The 25,703-nt window shown below is 41.2% G+C and overlaps 1 protein-coding gene across 2 annotated transcripts; it reads left to right on the top strand.

Moving 5' to 3' along the window:
- Nucleotides 1-22,386, top strand: gabrd (gamma-aminobutyric acid type A receptor subunit delta). Of its 2 annotated transcripts, XM_035160023.2 has the most exons (9): nucleotides 5-456; nucleotides 10,864-10,979; nucleotides 12,999-13,066; nucleotides 14,409-14,629; nucleotides 15,812-15,894; nucleotides 16,040-16,177; nucleotides 18,216-18,371; nucleotides 19,695-19,906; nucleotides 21,327-22,386. In XM_035160023.2, the coding sequence occupies exons 1-9, from the start codon at nucleotides 389-391 to the stop codon at nucleotides 21,648-21,650; spliced, it is 1,386 nt and encodes a 461-aa protein (XP_035015914.1). In that variant the 5' UTR covers nucleotides 5-388; the 3' UTR covers nucleotides 21,651-22,386. The 2 variants fall into 2 exon arrangements, with proteins under 2 accessions (XP_035015915.1, XP_035015914.1); XM_035160024.2 differs by lacking the exon at nucleotides 10,864-10,979 and having other exon boundaries at nucleotides 1-456.
- Nucleotides 22,387-25,703: the final 3,317 nt, after the last annotated feature.

Raw genomic sequence — 25,703 nt, 5'->3', positions numbered from 1 at the left:
CTCTCTCTCTCTCTCTCTCTCACACTCTCTCTCTCCTCTGTTGCTGGGGGACAAGCGGCGGCAGTGGATCGGTGCGTCTCAGCGGTGGAACCGGGAGTTTTTTTCCTTTCCCATAGGTGCGCTCTCTCTTTACGCGCGCGCGCTCCTGGACGCGAGGACTCGGGGAGCTGAACATGGGGTCACCATCATCTTCATCATCTTCCTCACGACCACCGTCCTCAGCATCTCCAGCGCAACACTTTACTTTATGCTCGGCGGCGCAGGATCACGAGACGCGCGCGCTCAAATAAAACTCCGTGGCTGTTGTTTTTTTTTCTCTCTCGTCGATTTCCAACCCTGGAAAGTTTCCTCCTGGTAAAACTGTCATCGACCATAACGCGCGTGTGGAATGGAGATCCCAACTTTCCTGCTGCCGAGTGTGGCTCTGATCATTTTCGGGGGGGAAATTTTCACCAGGTGAGATCAGCTTCGCTTTTCTTTACTTCTTGCAGGTATTCATTAGGTCAGAGGAAGTTTGGATACAACATAAAGTCTCAGTGAGCTCAGCAATCAGTGTTATATCACGAGGAAAGCACTGTACCACCCACAGTATCCTCTATATGTGGATTGTATATTCTGTGCATTATGCATTAGACAAACACCCAGCATCACCATAGATCCAATCATCCATTTGAAAAATAAAAAGAATAGATCTTCCTGCTTTAAACAACCACCAGTCAGTTTCCTTCTATCACCTCCTACTACATTAAACCTAAAGCTTGTGTACATGGAATTTACGTCACTGTCACTCTTCACATGCTTATATAAAAATACTTCTCCACACCCACAACCTGAAGTCTGCTCCCTGCTCTGCTCTGCCTCAGGGCACATGGCTCTGATGACTCTATTTGCATAATGCATATGCATAAGGAGAGGGGATTTTTAAAATTATTATTAATATTAATGGAGGTGAGTGGGCGTCTCTTCGTGTGGCAGGTAATGTCACCCACCTCCAGGCCTGGTGGTTAGGGGTCAGATGGTGCTGCCATGATACACTCGGATTAGAACGGGCCTCCATGCATTTAGAGTGAAAAACAGCAGCTGTTTTTATGCTATAATATATATTTGTGCAGATGGACCTCTGACTCCAGTCGTACACAGTTTGCTAAAATTAGCCTCTAACAATGATCCGACCATCTCCTACCGAGAACCTAAAGTGAGGTGAGATATTCAAACAGTGAAAACAATGAGCCTCTTGATTTTGCAAAAAGCCTAAACCCAGTGCCATTTAAAGTGACTGTACAACCTTGGCGATTGCACGGGTTTCTAGAATACAAAGCAGTGGGATTAAACCAGATGGGGAGTTTTAGCCCCTTTGAACTTTATAATTATCTTTTCAATAGAGTATATCCAACTGCCCGCACTCAGAATGCCCTTGTGGACTTGCTCACGAGCTTTCACAGGCTTCCAGTTCTTGGGATAACCAGCATCAGCCGCTGAGCTCCGTGTTTCCCCCACAGCCCACGCGCCTCCACTGAAAAGGTCAAAGTGTGAAGCTATTAAAGCGTTGGGTGAAATTTGGGCAAATCACTTCTCTATTGTCCCTCTTGGCTGTTCACCAGTAGAGGGAGTAATAGCTATTGTAATTGGATTTTCCTGCCTCTAGACACTGCTGTTATTATTATTTTGTTCTCAGCACAATGGAGAATGTAGGCTTTTTCTTGCACCTCATTATGTGTCAGCTCTTTCTTCTCTCTCTCTCTCTCTCTCTCTCTCTCTCTCTCTCTCTCTCTCTCTCTCTCTCTCTCTCACACACACACACACAGACACACACATGCACGCTCACACAGTTTTTCGCGTTAGTGGCTGAAAGTTGCAAACAGCTTCCTCTCCTCGCCCCATTCCCTCTCTCACTTACTTCTTTTTTCTCGTTCAGCTAAGTTGTGCCGTGCCACCTTTGGTGTGGCCTGAATTTTACAGCTTACCTTCCCAGCTGAAGTGTCACACCCTTCATTTCCCCAACGCAATCTGCAACTTATTAAGAATAGGCCATACCTGCAACAGAGACAACAAGAAGCACAGAGCTGTAACATACTGCAGCCTAGCAGAGGACAGACAGGCCTCAATCTGAATAGTGAGTGTCCATAATAATAATAATATGTTGTACACAGATTGATTGGCTTTCAGAAAGCAAAGAATCCCATTGGTTGTTTTAACCTCATTGGTTGAAGGTTGATGACGATTTTGGCTTTATTATATTTGTTAACCAATAGTTTTCACCATGACAGACTTAAGCAACAATAAAGAGACTATTGATTAAAGACCGAAAAACTATTTGAAAATACACTGTACATACTCAAAAGCATAACAGAGAAAATGTGTATTACACCACGGTTGAAAATATTCCCAAGCAAATGCACAATTTACTGTTAGTTAGCTAGTGCCCAGCTGTTTAACAGTGTGACTTAAACTTATATAAAAAATTAAAAATATGTATCTGTGAACATTTCTTAAAGATTTACATACTTGGTATGAACCAATGGATTTGGGGCTTAGAATCAGGGAGGGATTTGAGGGATTGAGACTTATGGTGGTCGCTTTATGGGATTTGTTGATACTCACCAACATATAGAATGAAACCAAAGCTGTGTCCCAATTCAGAGGCCTCCTCCTTCAGAAGATGTGGTCTACGTTTGCTGTTTAGACTGTGAAGGCTGAACCGATATGAGACGGTCTGGTCTACAGAGGATTTCTGTAATCTGTGTAACCAGCTTCTCCCGCTCTTACAGCTGTCGCCTAGCAACAGAGCTGCAGTTCAGAAAGTTTTAATGGCCCTTGGTTTTGATTTCGTTGGTCGAAATTGAAGCCTGATATTTAAAAGTGGAAGCATCGGATGTTTTGGCCTCATTGGTTACTGGCACCATTATGTCATTGAAAAACAGTTTGTTACCAAAATGCAAAGAATCCTGGGATAGGTTGGCCCAGGAAGGATCCACCCTTTGGAGCCTTCGTTGTAAGATGGCCATATTTGGAGGACCCTTCAAAATGGGACAGCCTAGTCGTGCCGCTGTGACGCAATCAGTCTTCAAATGCAGCTTCCAAAGAAGGCGGCCCCTGAATTGGGACACAGCTCAATCCCATTTTAAAGCTCAGATTTAAATAATGACATTACAAATGTCTTTGGTTTCAAATGCAGTTGTTTTTACTTCATTATCTTGACGTTTCACGCTGGATATATACCATCAAATCACAAATTAAAAACAAACGTACCACAAAGATGAGCAAACATTAGAACAAATTTTATTTTTATTTTAAGTCAATCCGGGTGAACGCTTTCATTTGGCCACACAGTGAGGTGAGAGAAAGGCAAACTCCTCTACTGGCAAGGGGAACGGAGTCAACCACCTTTTTTAGTGGGTTTACCTGCCTTAAAATAACCCGCATGTACCCACTAATATTGGTATAAAGTGGTATTAATGTTCAGGAAAGAAAAATGTGCACTCGAAAACATCTATCACTGTGTTTGAAATTTACACCATTATAAATTTGTTTGTGAGTAATGGCAGGAGGGAGTTGTTTGACACGAATGTTGTGTCAGCTAGTTTCCAGGACAAGAGTACTGTCATTTTCAGGGGCATCCATACATCCATCTTTCCATAGCACTTATCCTTTGAGGGTCGTGAGGGAGCTGGAGCCAATCCCAGCTGACATTGTGCAGGTACACCTTGGACAGGTCGCCAGCATATAGCAGGTCTTTCATAAAGAGACAAACAACCATTACCGTGGGCATTCTCTGCAAAATATAATAAAAATATATATACACAAAATATAAACCTATGATATAAGATCTGCTGTCGATAGGGGATGCATGTACAGTGGTGTTAATCTGGTTTTGCATGGGAGCTGCAGTTGATGATGAACGCAAACAATTCCATCATATCTTACTGACCAGTCCTGCTGAGGATGGCCGTTGATCGTCCACAGCGGAAAGAGAAGCTCAGTAAATGTTTCAGCTTTTCAGAGACGGGCAGTGGAGGTCGGTTTGTAGACGTTTTGTTCTTACGAGGACACATGAGCGATGTCCTGAACGGGGTTTAGCAAGTTTTGACGTGATGCAGCAGGATTTAATCCCCAACATTTCATGATCTTTCCGGTCTGTCACGCTTGTCCTTACACCTGCATTCAGGTGACACACTCGTCTGGACTAATCCGTATGAGAGGCTGAGTCAGCGGATAAATCCCTCCTACTGTCCTGAGAGTACACTGTCCAATAACACAGTGACTTGATCATGTTCCACTGGCTGCATGAACGGCCTCTAATGCCTGACTCCGCTCGTGCTGAGGGGCGAGGTGGTGCAGGGTGATGTGCTACATGCAAACAGTGAAAAGAAACTGTTTATTCCAATCAGATAATTCAACAATCCGTTGAGTATCGTCACAAATGTTCAAATTATCACGACTTTATAAAAAGTGTTTTCTTTAGTTTAAATTGGGCCGTTTTCACAGTTTAAGGTCATTTTGACAAAACCATTATTGTTAAACTGTGATCTAGTTTAAAACTCCTGGGTCTCTCTATGTGGACTGTGTGTGTTTTCTCCAGGTGCTCCGGCTTCCTCCCACAGTCCAAACACATGCAGATTGGGTTTAGGTGAATTGGAGACACTAAATTATCTGTAGGTGTGATTAGGTGAGGCTTTGGCCTTGACAGCAGTTTTGATCCAACATTCTTCCTTTCCAATTAATTAATTGATGAATTGATTGTAAATAGAACATCACGTGTAGCCAGGGTCCGAAGTGATGTCTTCATATCACTCGCTGTGTGTGACCAAGAGTCGGAAAGAAAGAAGGAAAGCTGGCACCAACAACTGATTGCTGTGAAAAAATATTATTATTAATTAATTGTCAATTTAATCATTCGACTGATTCAACAGAAATAATACTTTCAACAAGGGAGGACTCATTGTAAATTATTGAGTATCTTTCTATTTTTATTTCTATCTTTTTGTATTTATATTTTCTATTCTATAACATTTTATTGAAATACTAGGACTAGTCATTCCCTTAAAGTATAGAGCGTCACAATTTACCACCAAACAAACAAAAAATCTACAAAAACTGACATAACAGCTACAGGAGCTTTTAATGTTCCGTGAGAAGAAATCATTCATTATATGACTCATAAAAACTGCAGTTCTTCATGTACTGTAAGTGTTAGTAGTATGGTATCATGCTCATATACTGTCACAGTATGTATCTGCTGAGTTGAGTGTAGTAAAGGAGCGCAGTGTGTGTGACTCTCATGCTGTCCATCCAGCTGTTCAACACCAAATGTCACCTTATTCAAATTTGTAGAAGCTTCTTCAGGCTCTTTAAAAACCCAGAGGAGAGTCACTGACCTGAACACGAGCCCTGCAGCAATTTCTTCTGTTGTGTTCTCACGTGTTAAAAATCATTGGTGAAACAATACAGGCAGTCATTACCAGTCGGACTAGTCAAGTAAACCCTTCTATTAGAGTCTGACCGAGTAGAAAAGACCTTTCCTTCAAGAAAAAAAGCTCAAGACCTTCATGTAGATGAACTGGACTTGATGCACTGTGTCCGTTATCCACTTTAACAGCACTGTTTACATCACACAAAGCAAATTACAAAACACCTGAACCAGAATACAAGCAGCTGAGGAGAGAAAAGTTTGGACAGTTCAAAGTCTTTTCAGGGAGATGTCACTTTAAAACACTTTTTAAATTGAGTCTCAGTTTATTCTAGTTTGTCTTACATAACATATTAACATAACATAACATACGCTGCAACATAAATCTTATTTGTCTGCAGATTCCGACTGACCAAAGAAATTAAATTAAAGATAAAAGGTACAGATATGAACCATTGACCATCTTACAAAGGGTATTTTGATTCAGGGTCCTAAAATGAAAGTCTATATATAGACTATATATATATATAGTAACTAATAATTGCTGTCCCTTCTCGCGACATAGGGACCAACCCTGGCAGCAGCAGCACATTTACAAGGTAGTAAAAGTTAGTAGTGATTAAAAAACATTCACTGTGTATATATATTCATTTTATACACTCATGGCACCTCAAGCTAGATCAATGTTTTTAAGATTATAGCATCTCAAAGCATAAAATTACGTATGATGACAGGATGTGTTTACTTGAACACATCTCAGTCTTTTCTCAGCCTTAAAGACGCCACTGGTAACACTGGAATAATGTTTTGCCTGTATTTGTGCATGTGCCCACGGTTGTGCGTGACTCACACTTTCCTGCTGACTGAGGGACACTTGGTAGCAGTAACATGCCAAGAGATGTAACAATGTGCCAACAAAGGCAAAGACCGCCAGAAAGCAAGCAAACATGAACATGAGCAATGTAGGTTTACTTTTCATCCAAACATTAGCTTTGCAGTTTTTTGATAAAGAGGGTTTTGCTGTATTTTTACCTGGACTCAAGGAATCACATGTTGGGTTTTGGTGAGAAACAGTGAATGTAAGCATAACTGTTTTTACAAGAAAAATATTTTATCAAATGAAATGATTCATTTGGACAGATTCAGCAGCCAAATCTTATTCAGCTGTTATATTCAAATTCAAACTAAATATTGGATTTAAATGTGTTTTTCATTTTATTGCCTTAAAAGAATAGAGGAAAAACATCCAGAGCTACAAAGGCCACAAATAACCATTTTTAAAGGATTGTTTGTCCTTTTCTCATGGAGTAACTTTTAAGCTTTTAACACCACTCCCCGTTCTCCGTGTTGCTTATATGAAAAACACACGGCAGTGGGTTTAGTTGGACAGAGATACATGTGTGCTTGGACCTACAAAAACCAGGAAAAGATAAATACAAAAGTTAAATAACAATTCATTTTCATTTCATTTTATCAATTGACTGGAAATAATAATCACATTGAATAAATGAATTTGTTCACCTCTGGGATTACATATTTAATGTTTAATGTGAATGTAATGGAGTCAATAAAAAGATCTGTTTGAAGGAAAAACAACCCAGGTCTTTCATTATCACTGTGAGCTAATGCAGTGCAAACACCAGTGCTTATTTATGTTTATTATGATTTGTCCAATTGGATTTTGATGAGCCTGTGTTGCGTTGCTCATGTCGTGATGATTCCAGTAGAATAAATGAAACGGTGAATCACAGATTGACGATCAGGGGATCGACACTGTGCTGCTGTTCATGTAACTAGGTAACTAGCTAGTTACCTGACCATGAGCACAGTGTCGATTTGTTAGTGTATGCTGCACATTACAATCACAAGAAAGACGCCATAAATTTGAGCGAGGCCGCCACTATTTGTCTTTGCTCTCCTCCTTCTTCTCTCCCCATCTGTTTAATGTTAGCTCTTAAACAGACGGGTGCAGATCCAGACCTCGGGAGAGACGTTTAATGAAAATGAAAACATAGGAGGCAGAGCGGCATCTGTAAACACACTCTCTCTGCTCTTTGTCATGCATGGAGGGGTGAGAAAATAGAGAGGCGCCAATGTTTTGTGAATCTCCCCAGAGAGCAATCAAATTTCCATGTCTTTATCAAATTTACTCACAGAGCTGCCTGAGAGCTGCGTTTCTGCAACTGCCACGAGCTGCAACCAAGGTGAGGGCAGAAAGAAATAAAAAAACATTTCCCTCAAACACCAATTTAAGTCAGGGGAAATCAATCTGCTCGGTGGAGAGCAGCATTTAATTAAAACAATAATCTGTGACATATTAAATAAAAGCTCTTTTTGCTCGTATTCAGGAATTATTGATTTGAAAAAAAATCAAAGAGGAGGGGAATTATTAATTAAAAGCTTTATTGTTTACAGCGTTTGCTTTGCAAAGCATTTCCGATTCAAGCTCCTGCGGGGCACAGGAAGTGATGCTTCTGATACGTTTTGAAAACAAAGAAGAAGAGCTGTGCTGCCACTAACAGGGTCTGCAAAGAAAATCTAAATGCATCAAAAAGACCTTTAAATAAATATTATTTTGTGCTACTGCCATGAAATTCGTAGGAAAGAGACACTAAAGAAAAAGTCAAACAGGACAGGTCAGGGAAAGTATGAAAAATACTTCACAGTGAACCCATTCATCTGATCACCATAGACACAACAAGTAATGGTAAAATTAACATTAGATTAGATTAAATATGCTAATACAGTAGTATTTGCACTGTAATTGCCATCTAAAAGCCACAAACAAGCATTTTTCTCCTTACCCTATGCAGCTTCTGTTTTTCTAACAGCACTTGCCATTTCCCTTGTTCCCGATGAAAATCATAACTAAGTGAAGGTTATCACTTGAGAAGACACAGTCCAACAAGAAAGGATTGCATTCAAGGATTGCATTCCTAATGAAAGTATGACAAATACTTTAATGTCACAGTGAACCCATTAATCTGAGCACCACAGTCACAGCATATTTCAGTACAATTAATATTAGATTACACTTAATAGACTAATACAGTAGGATTCGCCCTGAGCAGACACACACACACACACTTCCCCAGTGTCTCGTCACTCTGTGTGAGCCGGCCTGTTCGACCTTGGTGTGTGAACGGATTTCTGGAAGGAAAAGCTCTTTACTTCCAATTTTAGAAACTGCCAATGAAGAGATCCAGGAGCCCACATAGTGATTAATTAATTCACTCAGTGCCCCCATTAATTTCAGACATGACAGTGATTGCCAGACTAAAAATACAGCACAGAAAGGATCCACTCAGGAAACGTTAGAAATGTGTGTTCTGTATAGAAGAGGACGTGCTTTTCCTGGCTTCTTGTTGTTGTTGTTGTGAAGGTCAGTTTTCTGTGTAGTGTGAGTGAGTCTAATGCTTTGCAATCTAGCAGGTCGACTTTCCTCAAATGTCAGCCTCATTTCAAAGGTCAATGAATGGCTTTTCATTGTTGGTCAAAAGAAAGGCCTTCGATCAAGCCGCCATGGGGTCCCTGTCCCTGGCACAGCCACCAGAGGCCGATGTGACGCTGAATGTCACGGAAACCTTCAGTTTCATTTAATTTCTTTGTTGCTCATCAGTCAACACTGGAGGACAGTATTGCCTCTAAAATGTAAGTAGCACAGTGTTTAACTGTGTTTTACCGAAAGTAAGGGTTGATAAAGCTTCTGCCTTAATAGAATGACCTCATATCACAGCGTTGCCACGCATGACGGGGTGCAGCCGTGTTGACATTAACTGTGGATCTGCATGCAGTCTGTTTACAGGCTCACTGTTTTAGAATGCAAAACTGCCACCTGGTGGTATCAGGGCTGTGCTGCTCTTCATTAATCCTGCACCAAGCCTGTGGATGTCAATGTGGGCTGCGGGACCTCCAGCAGTCCCTGAGGGCTCCAGGGGCCCTCAGGAGAGCCCCCTTTAAACCAGAAAATACCTTTGATCTCACTTAACTACTCCCCTTGTGAGAGGTTTGCGTAAATGGAAGATACGTAAGTGCTGTTTAAATGAATATGACACGCTCCCAAACCAGAGACAGTGATGTAAAAATGTGCTAACTTGTTCAGACTGGAAGTAGCTGTAATGAAAACCTATTTTAAGTCAAATGAAAAGGTGGTTTGAGGCCTCGTGGACTCGAGCGCAGCATGATGCTCAGTCTGAAGCCACACAGCTAGATTTGAATCTGCTGTCAGCTTCCTCATGGAGACACAACTGAAGAGAAATACGACAAACCACGCTTTAACTGATGTGACGTTTGCACGATATTATAAGCAGAGATATTTGAAAGGAAATAGCTGATGGCTTTTTTTTTTTGTGCTGAGGTTCAGTATCTTTGATCGTTTTCATGCAAAAATCTCAGAGAAAGAATCTTCACACACGCTGCTAATTCATCACAACATTTTCCGTCTGCTAATATTTTAGTGCACAGCATGTTCTTAGTATTCGTTATAGATGTAAAAGCACAGGGCTGAGATAAAGTAAAACATACAAACAGAGGGTATGAATAAATAAGTACATGCTTTCTTGAAGCACATAAATTATACACATTTATTTGTACTGTTTTAAGGTAAGAGACTCTATGTAATTTCAAAATGCAGTAATTATTCATTCAAAAGACTTAACATAAATACGTAAAAGTAAAAAATCTAATCTACAGCAGTATTAAAAATACTGTTTTCTATGTGTAAAATAACACACTGGACTTCTAACTTTACATCATATTATTTGTGTGGTGATCACAGTAATATTTCACATAGTTGTATATTGCTACTGTGTACGAAATAATCAAACAATAAATTGTGTGTTCACTTAATTTTTGCAAAAGGCACATTGTTGAGAACATCCACAAATCAATAAATGATTAAATACACTTTAATGTGTTACTTCATAAGAAACGAGTTGAGGTTCCATCTGGGTTCTTCACTCACCTTGTTTTTCTTCTCAACTCTTTGCAGCATTTTAGTTTCTTTCAGCACATTGTTTTGGTTTTTGGCCTCTGCAAATTCCCCTCTTACCAACCTCATTCCCAGGCCAGCAGCAGGCAGCTGCTCTCTGTGAAGAAGCTCTCTTATCCTGCAGACAGATGAAATTAGCGATTAGCTGGCGAGCCTAGCGGAGCATTGAGCAGCCAGAGATATTTCTTATCTGCAGCTGGAGGCTAAAACAGAGTTATAACACAGGGTTAATATTGGGTTAATACTTATACCTGTTAATTTACACAGCTCCAAAAAAAATCCTGTGTGGTCGGAAGGGTTTGAGTTGAACCAGTAATATTCTACTCATGTCTCTTATTTAAAGTTCCTCTTTAAATCTTTGTATGTTAACGACTGTATCTGAGTCTCTGGCAGGTTTTCCTGTGGACACACCCTGCGACTGGACGACCCACTGAAGGCTCCTGTGTTTGCTGTTTGTCTCCTTTAGGGCCATGCTGAGTGACATTGGGGACTATGTAGGTACAGACATTGAAATATCCTGGTTACCTAATCTGGATGAATTAATGAAGGGCTATGCCAGAAATTTTCGCCCTGGGATAGGAGGTGAGTATGAGATCTACTGCTCGTGGCGTTGGGTTGCACTTCACCCCCTCACATTTACAGCCATCCTTAGCATGTTTCCATGTGCAACATTAGAACTAATCTGAATTTAGATCTGCATTTTCAGTCAAATGTTATAGACACAAAAAGAGCTTTGCTGAAGGGATTATTGAGGACGAGGCCCTTCAAGGACAAGATGGGTGTTGCAAACAATGTGCACAGCTCTGGAGACTTTGCTAAGAATGGCTGCAAGATGTGAAACATCCAATGACCACAGTGATAGATTTCTCAATCTCACAGCTTAACTCAGCTGAGCAAAAGGTGAAAATGTGGAACAGGAGCGCCGCTACCAAAGCACACTCCACCGTGTGCACCATACGCCTCCAGCGATTATCATAACGCACCATCGTGTGGTCACTACATCCCTATTGATGTACCATCGTAATGTGAAAATGAAAACAAAAGTGCTGTTATGACCATTGGGGAATCATGTCTGTAATTTGGGTTGTTCCCTACATTCAACTCATATCTCATGGCCTTTTTAATGTGGAGTCATGTTTGTGTCATAAAACATTAAATAAATATGAAACTTACAACATTACCAAAAAAAAGCAGATTCATTTGCAAATTAACTAACATTCACAAATATGGGTTGGGTTTCAGATACATTGGAGATGATCCAAAGTGCATATGCAAAAACACAAACTTTTATTTTAGAGAACAAATAATGCAGACAAGACATCTAAAATATCAAGCCTCAATTATCACCATCAGCATCAGCCCCCAAAATCCACACATATTTAAAATAAAATTCACATCCATGGTATATGATATTGTCTTTTTTCCCAAACCTTCCAATAAGGAATTTGATTCAAAATATATTAACATTATATAACATTCATGTGGCCGATGCTTTTTCCGATTAGACTCATTATTAGGGTATTTAGACCTCCCTGAGCGTTTTCAGTGGCCCAGTATTAATACTTTTTAAAGAAGTGATACATCTACAGTGAAGATGTATGATTGGTTTGTGCTTTCGTAACTACAACTTAAGAAAGCACAAGCACACGACTACATCTTTACCACTTTCAACTCTCTTGACCACAATACATCAACAGGTGCTATCATCAAAATAAAGAAATGTTTGAAAAATATAAATTTTTGTGAATGTTATTTGCAAATGCACTGTTTCTGCCTCTGTGTTTGTGTAATTTACGTTGCATTAAACTTTTATGAAACAAAATCAACACCACATTTACGTTGCAGTGCATTTACGGTAAGACTGTGCAATGCAGACTTTTCCATTCACTTTTGCATAACAAATGTGTTATGAATCTGGGCACCGCTACCGGAGGATACGTGGCATCAGGCGACTGATGATGCTCATCTAAACTCTCTCCTGCTGACCTTGGAATACAGTAAACCTGCCTGTTTAAATCACCTCACACTATACATCCAAAGGGGTATGGTGAATAGAACATCATAGCAGAAATGGTCGTGGGAAGGTGTTAAATGTTGGGGAGTGGTAATGTATGATTCCTCAATGTTCAGTATAAATAGCCTTTCTGTCTGTTCTGCATCAGCGAGCTCCCCTGTGGTTTCTGCCCTTGAGCATCCGATCACAGAGGCACACTCCATGCTAATCATATGGCAAACCGATGGGTGAAAACGCTACTGTGTGTGTGTGTGTGTGTGTGTGTGTGTGTGTGTGTGTGTGTGTGTGTGTGAGTGTTGGCAGAAGCTCACTCTGTGCGAGTCCATGAAAGCCCAGTTCTGTTTGTGAAAGCCCTCAGTGTGATGTGCCACTTAGCATGGTTAAACTGGGTAATGCTTAATCTCTATGCACTGTAGGGGTGTTTGAGACGTGGGAGAGTGGTGGGTGGGGGGGAAAACAGATGGGTGTTGGAGTGAGGATGGGAGGGACTGATGGACCCAGGGATGGTCTGTCTGTCCGTGTGTGTGTGTGTTTGAGACAGGCAGGGGGCAGGTTGGCCTTCTTTTCTCACTTCTCCCCCCCCGCAGGTCCCCCTGTGAACGTGGCCATGGCCATTGAGGTGGCCAGCATCGACCACATCTCTGAAGCCAACATGGTAACTTTCTTCTTCCTCGTTCAGTGAGATTCTCTATCATGACTCAATGTCTCTACTGCGGCAAAGATCAAAGATTTGCTATTTGCATAATCCTGATTCATCCCACTTGAGGGTTTGAAAGTGCTCAGTGTGAACATGTGTGACACGTTGGCTGACTTGCTGGATAATTTGATACTTTCATGGATTTTGCACAGTATGAACCGAATCTAGGGGGACGATCTTTTTTTTCTTGTCTAACATTCAAAAATGCGATCTGGAGATCTTGCAGCATTAGAGCACAGATATATATTAAAAATGTTACGGATGAGACAAACAAAAGATAAAATAAAACATTATAAAATGATTGAATTAGATGGTAAGGTCAGAACAAGGAGAAAGCACAGTGTCTTTAGGAGAGATGTCGAAGAGGACTTTGCCAGACGGACCTCCGGAGGAAACTTAAATAAATAGGGACATTTTATTCCAGTTCTTTCACAAATAGAACAGCAATAAGGTTAACTTACATGTACAGTACAAATGAATAGAATTAGTTTGTCCTCCACTCTAATTAATAATAATAATTATTCTATATAAATACTCAATTGGATGAAACAAATCAATGAATTACAATTATAATTAAAGGGATAATCCAGCAACTTTTGCACCCACGTAAATTAAAGTAGCTGTGACAGTTTAAAGAATAGTCAAGTTTCAAAAATACTGAATCCTTAACTTCCCATAATGCAACAGTTTCTGTCAGAGTTGACAAAATTCCTCCAGAGTCATGAAATATCCCATCTACACCTGGAGTTAAAAAGCATGTTTGGTGATTGGATAGCAATCAGATTGAGTGACCACATGAGGGTACAGGTGTAAATGTACACAAGATGACAGCTGTAACAAGCCGAACCACCTGGTCATGTGCAGGTCAGTACACAAGCAACCAAACAAACACATCAATGCAGCTTCATGGACTTCTTCTATTCTTCCTCTCTCCTGTGCAAACAAGACGAGGATGTAATGTCAGCTGGACAGAGACAAATATTAATACCAGGTCTAAATGCAATCAGGTTCAAATCATAACTACACACAGGCAGGATACAAAATACATTTTAAATCCAGGTGGAAATGGAGTCAAAGACATTGTTTCAATCTTTTCACAGGCTAAGAAGTGATGAATAAACTCGCCTTTATTTGTTAAATTGGTGGATTTTTTAAAGTTATATATTTATCTGCTTTTATCGTGACTGAGACTTGAGTCTATATTCAACCACAGATTTGCGCAAAGCCTGTTTTACAAAGTGCAGGCTTCAGCATTTTTATTCATGGGTGTTTGTGTGTGTGTGTGTGTTGTACCTGGCAGGATTACACCATGACTGTGTTCCTGCGGCAGAGCTGGCGCGATGACCGCCTGTCCTACAATCACACCAACAAGACGCTGGGGTTGGACAGTCGCTTCGTGGACAAGCTGTGGCTTCCCGACACCTTCATCGTCAACGCCAAATCCGCCTGGTTCCACGACGTGACCGTGGAGAACAAGCTAATCCGTCTGCAGCCCAACGGAGTCATTCTATACAGCAGCCGGTATGAGCAAACCAGACAGATTTACACCGATCAGACACACAACCAGTGAGACTCTTTACCTCTAGCTGGGTGATATGACGTTGACAATTTTCTTCTATGAGCAACTTCTTTCCTCTATATTTTTAAATTGAAGATTTCAGAGATCTCAGACCTTTGAGGGCACAGCTTTCTTCCTTTTGCTGTCGTCAGTTATGAAAATCTCTCCTGGCCCACGTCGTGATCTGACAGTGAACTTTTCTCTGTGTTAACTTCTTAAACACATTCTGTGATCTGGTCTGATGTGCTTGTGGTGAAGGTTAAGATAGAGCCAATAAGGTGAGCTATACAGAAGTGAATTACAAAAAGAGTCAACCAGGGATTTTTCCTAATGGGTCGGGAGAAACCATGAAATTTGATCCCGCAAAAAGTTTTTCGAATCGATTTCAGTTTTAAGACAATTGAATTTATAATTTGATTCAGCCTATATATAGACTGTGTATAAAGAGATGAATCATCCATTCATCTCCACTTCCTCCCACTATCCAGAAAATAAGCTAAAATATATCGGATACGAACGCTGCCATCTTGCGCCAATGACATCATCTGGAGCCTGAGCCTGCACTGCAGTGATCAGGGGATAGAGCCACTTCATCAGTTTCCTGTTGATATACACAGTTGACCAATGACAAGTCAGTCTCAGCTGTCAATCATGACATTTCAGCATCAAAAAGCTAACTAAAAAAGAACTAATTTAACATTTTTTGAAAAATTAACACTTGAACAAACATCACTGTGATGGGAACAACCTAAAATAACAGTTATTTAACATGTACTTAGTTTGGTCAATGTCCCATTCACCAACATGGAGGGGACAGGGTTCATGACCTATACGACAACCAGCCACCAGGGGGTGGCCAAGATTCTTTGGCTTCACTTTTGTTGTCCATCTGTTTCTACAGTCTATGATTCATTGGAACTGCTCTCATTATTTTAGTTTTTACACTTAACAGAGTGAGAACAGCAAAAGAGCTTGAAGAAACCAGAAGCTAAACAATATCTTGCTCCGTATCTGCTGTGTTTGCTGATAAGTTCACTATTGAACTGTTAGATGATAATATGTCATTGCTGTGTTCATAACTTTTGGGAAACCATGTTCCTAAGGGAGAATTTTAGGTTTTGATGACTGAGCTGTTATGTTCCCAGAATCACTTCGACCGTGGCGTGTGACATGGACCTGACCAAGTACCCCATGGATGAACAGGAGTGTATGCTGGACCTGGAAAGTTGTAAGTTTAGGATGCACCCCACATTTTGTACTTGATTTACTGGTGGAATGTGTTGATCTCTGAGTACAGTGATCCATTAAAGGTAACAGTGCTACAGGCTCTTTCCATTCCTCAGTGTGAGAATAAAACTGTTGTTCCACTCCAGACGGTTACTCCTCAGAGGACATTGTGTACCACTGGTCGGAGAGTCAGAAACACATCCATGGCCTGGACAAACTGGAGCTCTCCCAGTTCACCATCACAGACTATCGCTTTGTCACTGAGATGATGAACTTCAAATCTGGTGAGCAATCGTTTTCTCTGTTTTTCTTCAGTTGTCACAGTTAGACTCGGGACAAGCACTGAGACACAGCTCCAGTGCATCTGAAATTAGTGAGGGGGTCAGAGGGGCATTTAAAAGTGATCCAAATAAAAGGTATCCGTTCATATTCATTTGTAGCTGCTTTTATTTGGATCATAACATGCAAATACAGATAACTTCATGTCCGTCTGTGGAAAGAACACAAGTCACTTTGTGGAGCCTTGACATTACTTCTAAATCTAAGCCAAAGAAGCGTTTGCAGTTTAAAGCTAATGAAGCATGACATTTACATGATTATAGACAATACTATTGTTAAGTTTGCTTCCATGTTCCCATGTGTTTGGTGTAAGTAACACGATTTAAGGATGCATTAAGTACATGAAAAGACATTACGACAGCCATTAAAAGAGTGTGTCCATCCCTAATGTGAATTCTGATGGAGATTAGATTAGATACCACAGTTGTAAACACACACACACACACACACACACACACACACACACACACACACACACACACACACACACACACACACACACACACACACCTGCACAGACAGGTTGTCAGGCTTTTGAAGTTGGGTGTGAGTCAGACAGCAGGAGGGAGCTGGTGGCTTGAGGTACGGTAGGTTGGCAAACTTTGGTTGGAGTCCTAATGACAACTCTGCTGCTGCGGCAGCATTATAACTGTTGGATCTGAAAACTTTCAGTATGGTCCTTTTTGTCCAACGTACAACCGGACGAATGCAGTCACTGCATAGGCTGGACTTTTTGTGTGAGTGAACCTTAATTTAAAACTCTGTTTCTGTGAGTGCAGTGCAGAACCATGCTCCACATGGCATCCATGCAAGCTCTTCAATTCAGACCATGCCAAAGCAATAACAAATAGCGTGCAGCTCGGGAGGCAATTTTCTGTCAGAAACTGACCGAGTCTGAAAGAAAATGAACTGAGCCTGATCCAAACCTGACAGGCATTCTGTGTTTTCTGTCTGAATCTGACCATAGCCCAATTTTGTCTCCTGTTAAAGGCTTGTGTATTGTAAAAAATCAATTAGAAAGCCCAGCCAACATGGTTTAACCCGACCCAGACCCAAAATTATTTCCCAAATGTTTCTCTGAAATTTTACTGCGAGAACATTGAAGACATGCTGAAAATAATTGAGGCCTGTGATACATATTTTTGATTTACTTCTGTAAATAAACTTTATCACTTCAGTGCAGCCAGTTGCAGCAGTTTTATGAACTTTAAGTTTATCTATTTCATAAACTAGTATTTAATTAGAAAAATTTATAAAAAAGAAGCTATATGTCTATTATTTCCGAAAACATGCCAAACCGTGTCCTCAAAATTTAGGTGCTAGTCCGAACTGTGATTTCCGTGTACCGTGTTCCGCTGTTGTGAGGGCTGTGCTGCTGCAGGTGTTTGACTTTGGCCTCCCCAACCATTTTTGAACATCCATGTAACAATATTTGGACGAGAGGCAAACTCTAGCACCCTGAAGTTGTCCAGCCGTGGTCAGGGGGATCCAAGCTCAGCTCCAGCACAGACTGACATGTCTCAGTTTTGATCACCATTTGAATCAGAGCACACCATCGTGCAATGCACCCATCCACCCATCACACAATTAAATGCATTGCATGTTTTTGCACCCCATGGGATTGGGCCTGTATTTCTTCTGTGTTTTAGGCATTATGCACTATTTTTAGTTTTTGGACTTTTTTTGTTTTGTTTTATTATTTTTGTTACTTCAGGCACTTCTGTGGTTATATCTGATGCATAGAGGGAATGGATGAAGCCAGGCGTGCTGCTGAGCCAGGCAGGAGGTTTATGAGATGATAGGAGTTGCTGCTGTGAAGATACAGTCAGCAACATTACTTTATGTCTTACATCAGGAGGTTTTGCCACTAGGGGCACAAGCGAGCAGACAGACATTCTGTGATCTCAGCGTCTGTGAGAGAACAATGAGATATTTACCTAATGTGAAAATAGCTTCCTCACAGTGTTTGTTTTCTTTGTCCAGCTGGACGATTTCCGAGGCTCAGTCTTCGCTTCGAGCTGAGACGTAATCGTGGCGTCTACATCATCCAGTCATACATGCCTTCCATATTACTGGTTGCCATGTCTTGGGTATCCTTTTGGATCAGCCAAACAGCGGTCCCTGCCCGTGTATCCTTAGGTTTGTATGAGTTTGATGAAGCCTGTTTTAACTTTTTGGGAAAAACAAAAAGTGGTAAATGTGTTATTGTGGTGAGGTAGTGCATCTTGCTCATCTGCAGGATGTCGGTGACAAATATGCTATATTTACAGCCTTCCCTATAGTGGGGCTACAAGTGAACGGATCATCCTGGTGGTGGCGCCAAAGAGAAGACCATGTAGTTGCTAATTAAAAAAATTCTCTACTTTTTGGTACTTTGGTACAGATTAGTGCTTCGTCAGTGTCATCATATGAAAATGTTGTAGATGAAAACGCTTTCATGATGCTAAACAGGTGTAAATATTTACGTTATGTTTTTGATTTTAGTTAGGAATTCCATAGACTGAATATAAAGATGGATTAAGTGTCTCCACTTCTTCCCACTATCCATAAATGATGCTAAAATATTCCAGGTAAGAGCAGCTGACATCTTGCACATTTAGAGCCAGAGTCTGCCCAGCAGCAATTGGTGTATGGTAGCAAGGTCCATACATGCCCTCGACAAATCATGCATCAGTCTCTAAATTAATTAAAACCAAACTTAATTTAACTAAAAAATTAACAGTTCAACAACCATCAGTGTGACAACAACCACCTAAACTGACGGAAAACATCTTTGAGAAAAATGTGTTTGCCGTATACTTTGACTTTTTAGTCTGGTTCATGTCCCATCCATTAACATGGAGGAGGAGGGATTTACAATACATTTAACTTTATCAATCCCAAAGGCAATTTGGTTCAGGGAAATTAAAAGAAAAAACAAGATACATACTGTACATGCACTCATAAACATGCACTATCGAATAAAACAGCCCATTTATGAATCATGGGATTTATGACCTATACTGCAGCCAGCCATCAGGTGGCGATAGAGACACTTTGGCTTCAGTTTTTGGGCGCTGTCATGTCGTCCATCTTTATTTACAGTCTGTGTGCAGTAAGGAAAAAGCAAAGCTTAAACTGATGGGAATGTAAATAGTTCTGCAAACATAAAGTAGATTTTTACAATTCACTCTTAGGATGACATGAAAAGATGAACAGAATTTTATGGCAGTTCATCCATCACCTAGGATTCTTCTTTCAGGAACCAATTAAAGTCTGCACAGAATTATTGGCTAATCCACACAGTCGATATTGAAATGTTTACAAGCTAAATCCTTTAAGATGCTGCCGGTGATAATCCTGGACATCCACCTAATAGATATTTCAGTATGGACCATAGTGGCTGACATTGCCATCCACAGAACTATACCGCTAACACAAAAAAGCCTAACCTGTACATTGTTACTTTCCCTCTTTCTACAGGGATCACAACTGTTCTCACCATGACCACGCTGATGGTGAGCGCCCGCTCCTCCCTGCCACGAGCATCAGCCATCAAGGCGTTGGACGTCTACTTCTGGATCTGCTACGTGTTTGTGTTCGCGGCGCTCATAGAGTACGCCTTCGCGCACTACAACGCTGACTACCGACTGAAAGAGAAGGCCAAGGTGAAAGCCAACAAGCTCAGCTCTGAGGTGAGGACATCATTCCCATCATGTACTTCCATCAGCAGATAACAATGAGTGGCTGCAGGGGGTGTTGTGAGTAATGAGCGTGCCTCTCAAACACAGACATGTTCTGCACTTCGAGCCCCACTGCTGACAAGCATCAATCCCACTGACCTTCAACAAGACAATTCATTTCTGTAGAGCATGATGGGAAAATTTGCCCACAGGGAATAATAGTGATTGTCATCACACTGTCTGTTTCCCTTGTTTTAGATGCTCATCTTACTGGAGGTAACTTTAGAATAAGATCTGTCATGATTGTATTTTTCTTAAATAAAGAAATATTAAACAAAACATGATGAGATGCTGAAAACACAAGAAAAATACAGACAAAGACAAGAAAGGATGAGTAAAGTGGGTGAAACTGAATGTGAATGTTGTGAGACTTAAATGTGAAGGGAGCCACTGTGCAGTGTTGATGTGGGTAAAACTGTAGTTACCAAAATTCCTGCAAAATCTCAAGCTATAATTAACCATAGTTATTTTTTAATTATCAAGACTGGACTCGAGCAATTCCTAATCTTGATTTTTTCAGACTTGGCTTTAGGCAGTTCTGTATTTTCATGTTTCATTATGGGGTCTTATGAAAAGTGTTGAGGGGCAAGTGGTTTATTGCACAAATGAAAAATGTAATACAATTCCAACTATGTAAGTACCTTGAAAGTTGTTCATGTAATTACGGTAAGATTGAGAGATGTTTTTAATGAAGAAAATAAAATAAGATGTTTTATTCTACGATGGAGTATTGGGGCGATAATGAAGAAAGGAATTCTAAGATTATGAGAACTACGTCATAATATTACAAATATAAAGTAGTAATATTATAAGAATCAAGTCATAATTGAGAAGAACATTTTTATATTACAAGAATAAAGTTGTAATTTAATGAGAATTTAATTAATTAAAATTTTTTTTAGGTAATAAGCAGCAAGGAGAACTCATGCCCCACTTTCCACTCCTGGATCCAAAATCTTAAACTAATCTCATTGTCTCTTGAGAAATAAGGAATCGTTTCTTGCACAATCTTTTCAAAGTCCTGATACGAAGCCAAAACATTTATATTATGACTTTATTCTTGTAAAATTAGGACTTTTTAAAAAAATGTTCAGGTTTTACTTGTATTACTAAAACTTCATACTTGTCTTATTATGACTTCAGGTTGTTTTGCACTTTCAGTGACTCCAAATAAAACCTGTAAATTTAAGGGATATGGGATTCAAAACTAAATTTTCGCATTTATCTGTATTTTACACATCTAGTCCACTAGAGGGCAGATGGGCTAACTGTCACTTTTGCGTGTTATCTTATCAAATTCCTGAAATTTCGAATACCTGCTAGGTAACGCCTCAGAGAACACTTACCTGCTCTTCTCTCTATCTCCCCACAGTCCATTGTAAAGAACGGCAAACAGGCCATGGTTCTGTTCTCCCTGTCGGTAACTGGCATGAACCAGGGTGTGATGATCTCCAGCCGCCAAGGCCGGACCCAGCGCTCCAGCAGCGAAATCCCTGGGGAGGGCGGCTCAGAGGAAGCTGAGCCGAGGAGGAGACGGTCCAAGCAGCCAGAGGAGAGCGAGGAGGAGAAGAAGTGCTGCTCCAAGTGCGTCTGCAAGCCCATCGACGCCGACACCATCGACATCTACGCCAGGGCCGTGTTCCCTTTCACTTTCGCCGTGGTGAACGTGATCTACTGGGTGGCATACACCATGTGAGGAGCAGGCAGCAGGCCTGTGCGAGTGGCTGCCGTCCAAAGGCTGTATATAAGAACCTGCTGGAGCTGTGCCACTTCAGTGCTGTCGGACTGGTGCAGCTGAAATATACTGCAGGCCTCAGTGGGGAAAAAAACCCTCAGAAGAAATGAGGTGTTACAACCTGTGAATGTGGATGTGTGGTAATTAATGGAAGTAGTGATGAGTTAGCAGAACTTCACATCTTTAAATACAAATGCAGAACTGTGACTCACGGAGGAAAAGGACGAGGTGTTGGAGATTCACACACTCAGTGACTGCAACAATCCAGATCTCCATGTCATCCTGTTATATGAACTCTCTCAACACTGGACTCTACAGCAAAACATCCTGCTTGATCGCCCTGCAGCACCGACCACACGCTCACATCTCTAAGCATACGTTAGCTGAACTAACCTCGAAGCCACAATCTGGAGTGAACCGCCTGTTATCTCGAAAAAAAAAAAGCAGAAACGCCACCCAAACACGATGATAACACGATGAGGTGTACTACTACTATTCTGCATGGCTGATAACTCCCCCACCCTCGTCCCAGGACATCACCACCACCCCGCCCTTCTCTTTACTTCTTTCTTCTTTGGTCCTCCACCCATTTTTTTTTTTTTCAATTCATCTTTTGTTTAGGACACAGTCTGGAGTGTCTTTATCTCCTGCTGCCAGTTCTGCCTGTTTCCCCTCAATTAAAGGACTTCCTACACTACCTGTGTGTGTGTGTGTGTGTGTGTGGGTGGGTTTCCTGGCTTCTAATGGTCACTTGAACCTAAAATCCAAACAGTTGCTCGGTGTAATAAGTAATAAAAATGCTGAATCATTTCACTAAAACAAAAATATTGGCTGCAGTGAACAATTTGTTCAACACGTAGGCTAAAAAAAAGGCTCTAATTTGAGGGATTATTAATAATTGACTCGTATGTTCAGCCGACAGGGGCCAAGAATTGTGCTCTATTAATAATTTCACACTCTTGTCTGTCGTCTGAACTGAGAAATAGATTTTGGGAAACTGGGGGATGAGGAAGCACCACCGCTTCTGTCACATTTGTTCTTGTTAGAGTCAACATCACTGCATTATCACTTTGCTCTCAGGTCTTTTCTTACATCATTCTAATTCTAATCTTTAACTACTGTTTGAAATTAATATTGTGTTGTGCTATTCTAAGAACCTGTCAGTAGAGGTAGAGTGTGACCAGCAGGGGCACATGGAATGTAAAGGATTCATCCTCTGAGGACCATGAGGGTTCATTTCATAGCAATCTGGACACTCACCAGTTACAGTACAAGGTAAACTCTTTTGCCTGATGATGGTTTGAAAGAAGACGTCAGTGGGTCACCAACATTAGGACGAATTCTCTGGGGACCATAAATATCCACTATAAATTAAGACCTGGTCAATTTAAATAAAAAATTAATTAATTAAATTAACTTATCTCCAATTATCAATTTCAGTCCAGTTCTCAAAACTATTGGGTTGTAATCCCAACCATGTTGTAAGGCAACATTTAGACAAGGACAAATCTGAAAAAATCCAAAATTACATGTTGAGATATTAATTAATTAATGTACAGTGGTAAGGTCATGGTTAAATGTCCTGCATGTAAGTTTTTCTATTAGATCTGGATCTTTCTGTGATGAAGAAAGGTTAGCTATGCCTGTTACTGGTCCGTTCCAATGGGTTGTACAGATGTAGTCTGTATATAAAGACTGGACGATGCATCTTCACTTCTTCTCACCATCCAGAAATGAGGACCAAAAACATCACAGATACGAACGCTGCCATCTTGCACAGTCCAAGCAGCCAGGGGAGAGCGAGGAGGAGACGAGGTGCTGCTCTATGCATCTGCAAGCCCATCGACGCCGACACCATCGACATATACACCAGGGCCGGGTTCCCTCTTACTTTCGCCGTGGTGAACGTGATCTACTGGGTGGCATACACCATGTGAGGAGCAGGCAGCAGGCCTGTGCCAGTGGCTGCCGTCCAAAGGCTGTATATAAGAAGCTGCTGGAGCTGTGCCACTTCAGTGCTGTCGGACTGGTGCAGCTGAAATATACTGCAGGCCTCAGTGGGGAAAAAAAAACTCAGAAGAAATGAGGTGTTACAACCTGGGAATGTGGATGTGTGGTAATTAATGGAAGTAGTGATGAGTTAACATTTGGAGTCTGCGTCTGCTCCATAGCGATCGGGGGATGGACGTTTAGACGTTTCACCCCTTTTTATAGAATGATATTACTAATCAAAATCAAATGTAACAGAAAAATTGACACTTGAGCAAACACCAGTGTGATAAGAACTACCTAAAATTACAGAAACCATCTTTTAGAAAAAATGATTTGACGTGTACTTTGGGTACCGAGGGTATGATGTGAACTTGACTACGGGACAAATATTGAGAGAACATTGGACTTGGACTGATTTGTCAGCGGGACAGAAGAAAACCTCAGACTGAACACATACGTTTGCTACATGTGTAAATCGCTCACTCATTCACATGTTTACAGCTTGTTACTAATGCACCCAAGAGGCCGAATAAATCTGATCGCGCAGGCCTTACTGACAGGGAGTCTAAAAACCCATCAGAAGAGCATGTTGGGACAACGTCACGGCTCCTTTGATCATCTCCTGACCAATGTTCAGGATTTACACACTGACCAACTAATAAAAAACCTCTTATCACTCCTCCGTGTTTGATTCACTCTAGCGGTTTAGTGGATTTATAGACTCGGCATTCGTGGGCAGCATTGACCCGCTCAGCGTCCTCATTCTGATGCAACAGCAGTCACATACCCACCCGCTGTAGTGATTGCTCAGGGGGCCGTCGGCATATCCTCTCCCCTCCTGCTGCTCCATGTTTATATGTGTTTCTGGCGGCCATGGGGAGCGAGACCGTTATCAGGGCCGGCAGTGCAGGGCCAGAGCAGGCATGGGTGGGAGCAGGGCAGGGCCGGGTGCTTTTTGAACAGGGAGAGCGGCGTGCCGGCTTCTCCCAGGGAGATAACTTTGTTCTGGGCCAGGAGAGGTGACATCATGACGGATGGCGATGAAGATGTGGGCGCAAGGGGGGCAGGAAGCGTTATCTCCTACAATGGCACCAAAGGGACGGAGACACACAGATACACTTTGTGGAACGCACCAATGCTTACTGATAGTCTACTCCAGTGGAGTTGAACAACAGTCACTCACCCACTGAACACGCACACACACACACACACACACACACACACACACACACACACACACACACACACACACACACACACACACAACTTTTGCCTTCTCACCCAGCGGAGTCAAGGAGGTGGCTGTCATTTAAAAGGCAGAGACAGGCAGACACAGAGCAGGTCACTGTGTGTGACTGCTGTTGTGCTGTTGTCATTTTCTGCTACACAGCGTCAGAACCGTTGGGGAAACACAGCGAAGGAAACCGATCCCAGCGAGGAGTCCAGCTTATTCTGTAGGTCTGTACTGCATGCAGTCATACATATTGCATGAACTCTGTTTAAGGCAGATTGGTATTCACGATACCAGCACACAACACTCTCCCTGTTTTAGACACAGAGCAGTTGCAGAGAGAGCTGAGTTCCATCAAAGAAGAGTTAGAGCAGGTTAAAGAGCGAGGCTTTCAGTCTGAATGAGACACACTTTACAACCTTAAATTTAATTTATGTAACTACTTACTTTATTTATGTTGAATACATCATGTACTAATGACTTTTAGCTCAATTACAAGCCTTTCAATAATAACACATTATGTATTAGTCAGGTTGTCAAAAATCTCTCCTCTGTTATGACACATACTCCTTTTTAGACCCATCTAATGTGTTTTTAACTGGATTTAAACCTGTCAGATTGTTGTCACAACCCTTTGTTGATGACCAATGACATTAACTAGAAAGTGAGATTTACCAATATTTTTGGTTATTATGGTCTATGTTCTTTTGTAGGTTCATAAAATTCTTCTGTGTGTTTTTTTGAAGACACTTGACTCAGTAGCATTGTTGGTGTCCTCTGGCACAGTTTTT

Source organism: Hippoglossus stenolepis, chromosome 6, assembly GCF_022539355.2.
Source record: "Hippoglossus stenolepis isolate QCI-W04-F060 chromosome 6, HSTE1.2, whole genome shotgun sequence".
NCBI lineage: Eukaryota > Metazoa > Chordata > Actinopteri > Pleuronectiformes > Pleuronectidae > Hippoglossus > Hippoglossus stenolepis.
The sequence above is the reverse complement of the archived record's forward strand: the minus strand, read 5'-3'. Positions and strand labels throughout refer to the sequence as shown.

Bases quoted from the DNA above. Each gene is read 5' to 3' on its own strand.
- gabrd (XM_035160023.2), top strand. From the start codon at position 389: ATGGAGATCCCAACTTTCCTGCTGCCGAGTGTGGCTCTGATCATTTTC. The intron at 10,980-12,998 runs GTGAGTATGAGA...CCCCCCCCGCAG, and splicing joins TTTTCGCCCTGGGATAGGAG to GTCCCCCTGTGAACGTGGCC. The intron at 19,907-21,326 runs GTGAGGACATCA...ATCTCCCCACAG, and splicing joins CCAACAAGCTCAGCTCTGAG to TCCATTGTAAAGAACGGCAA.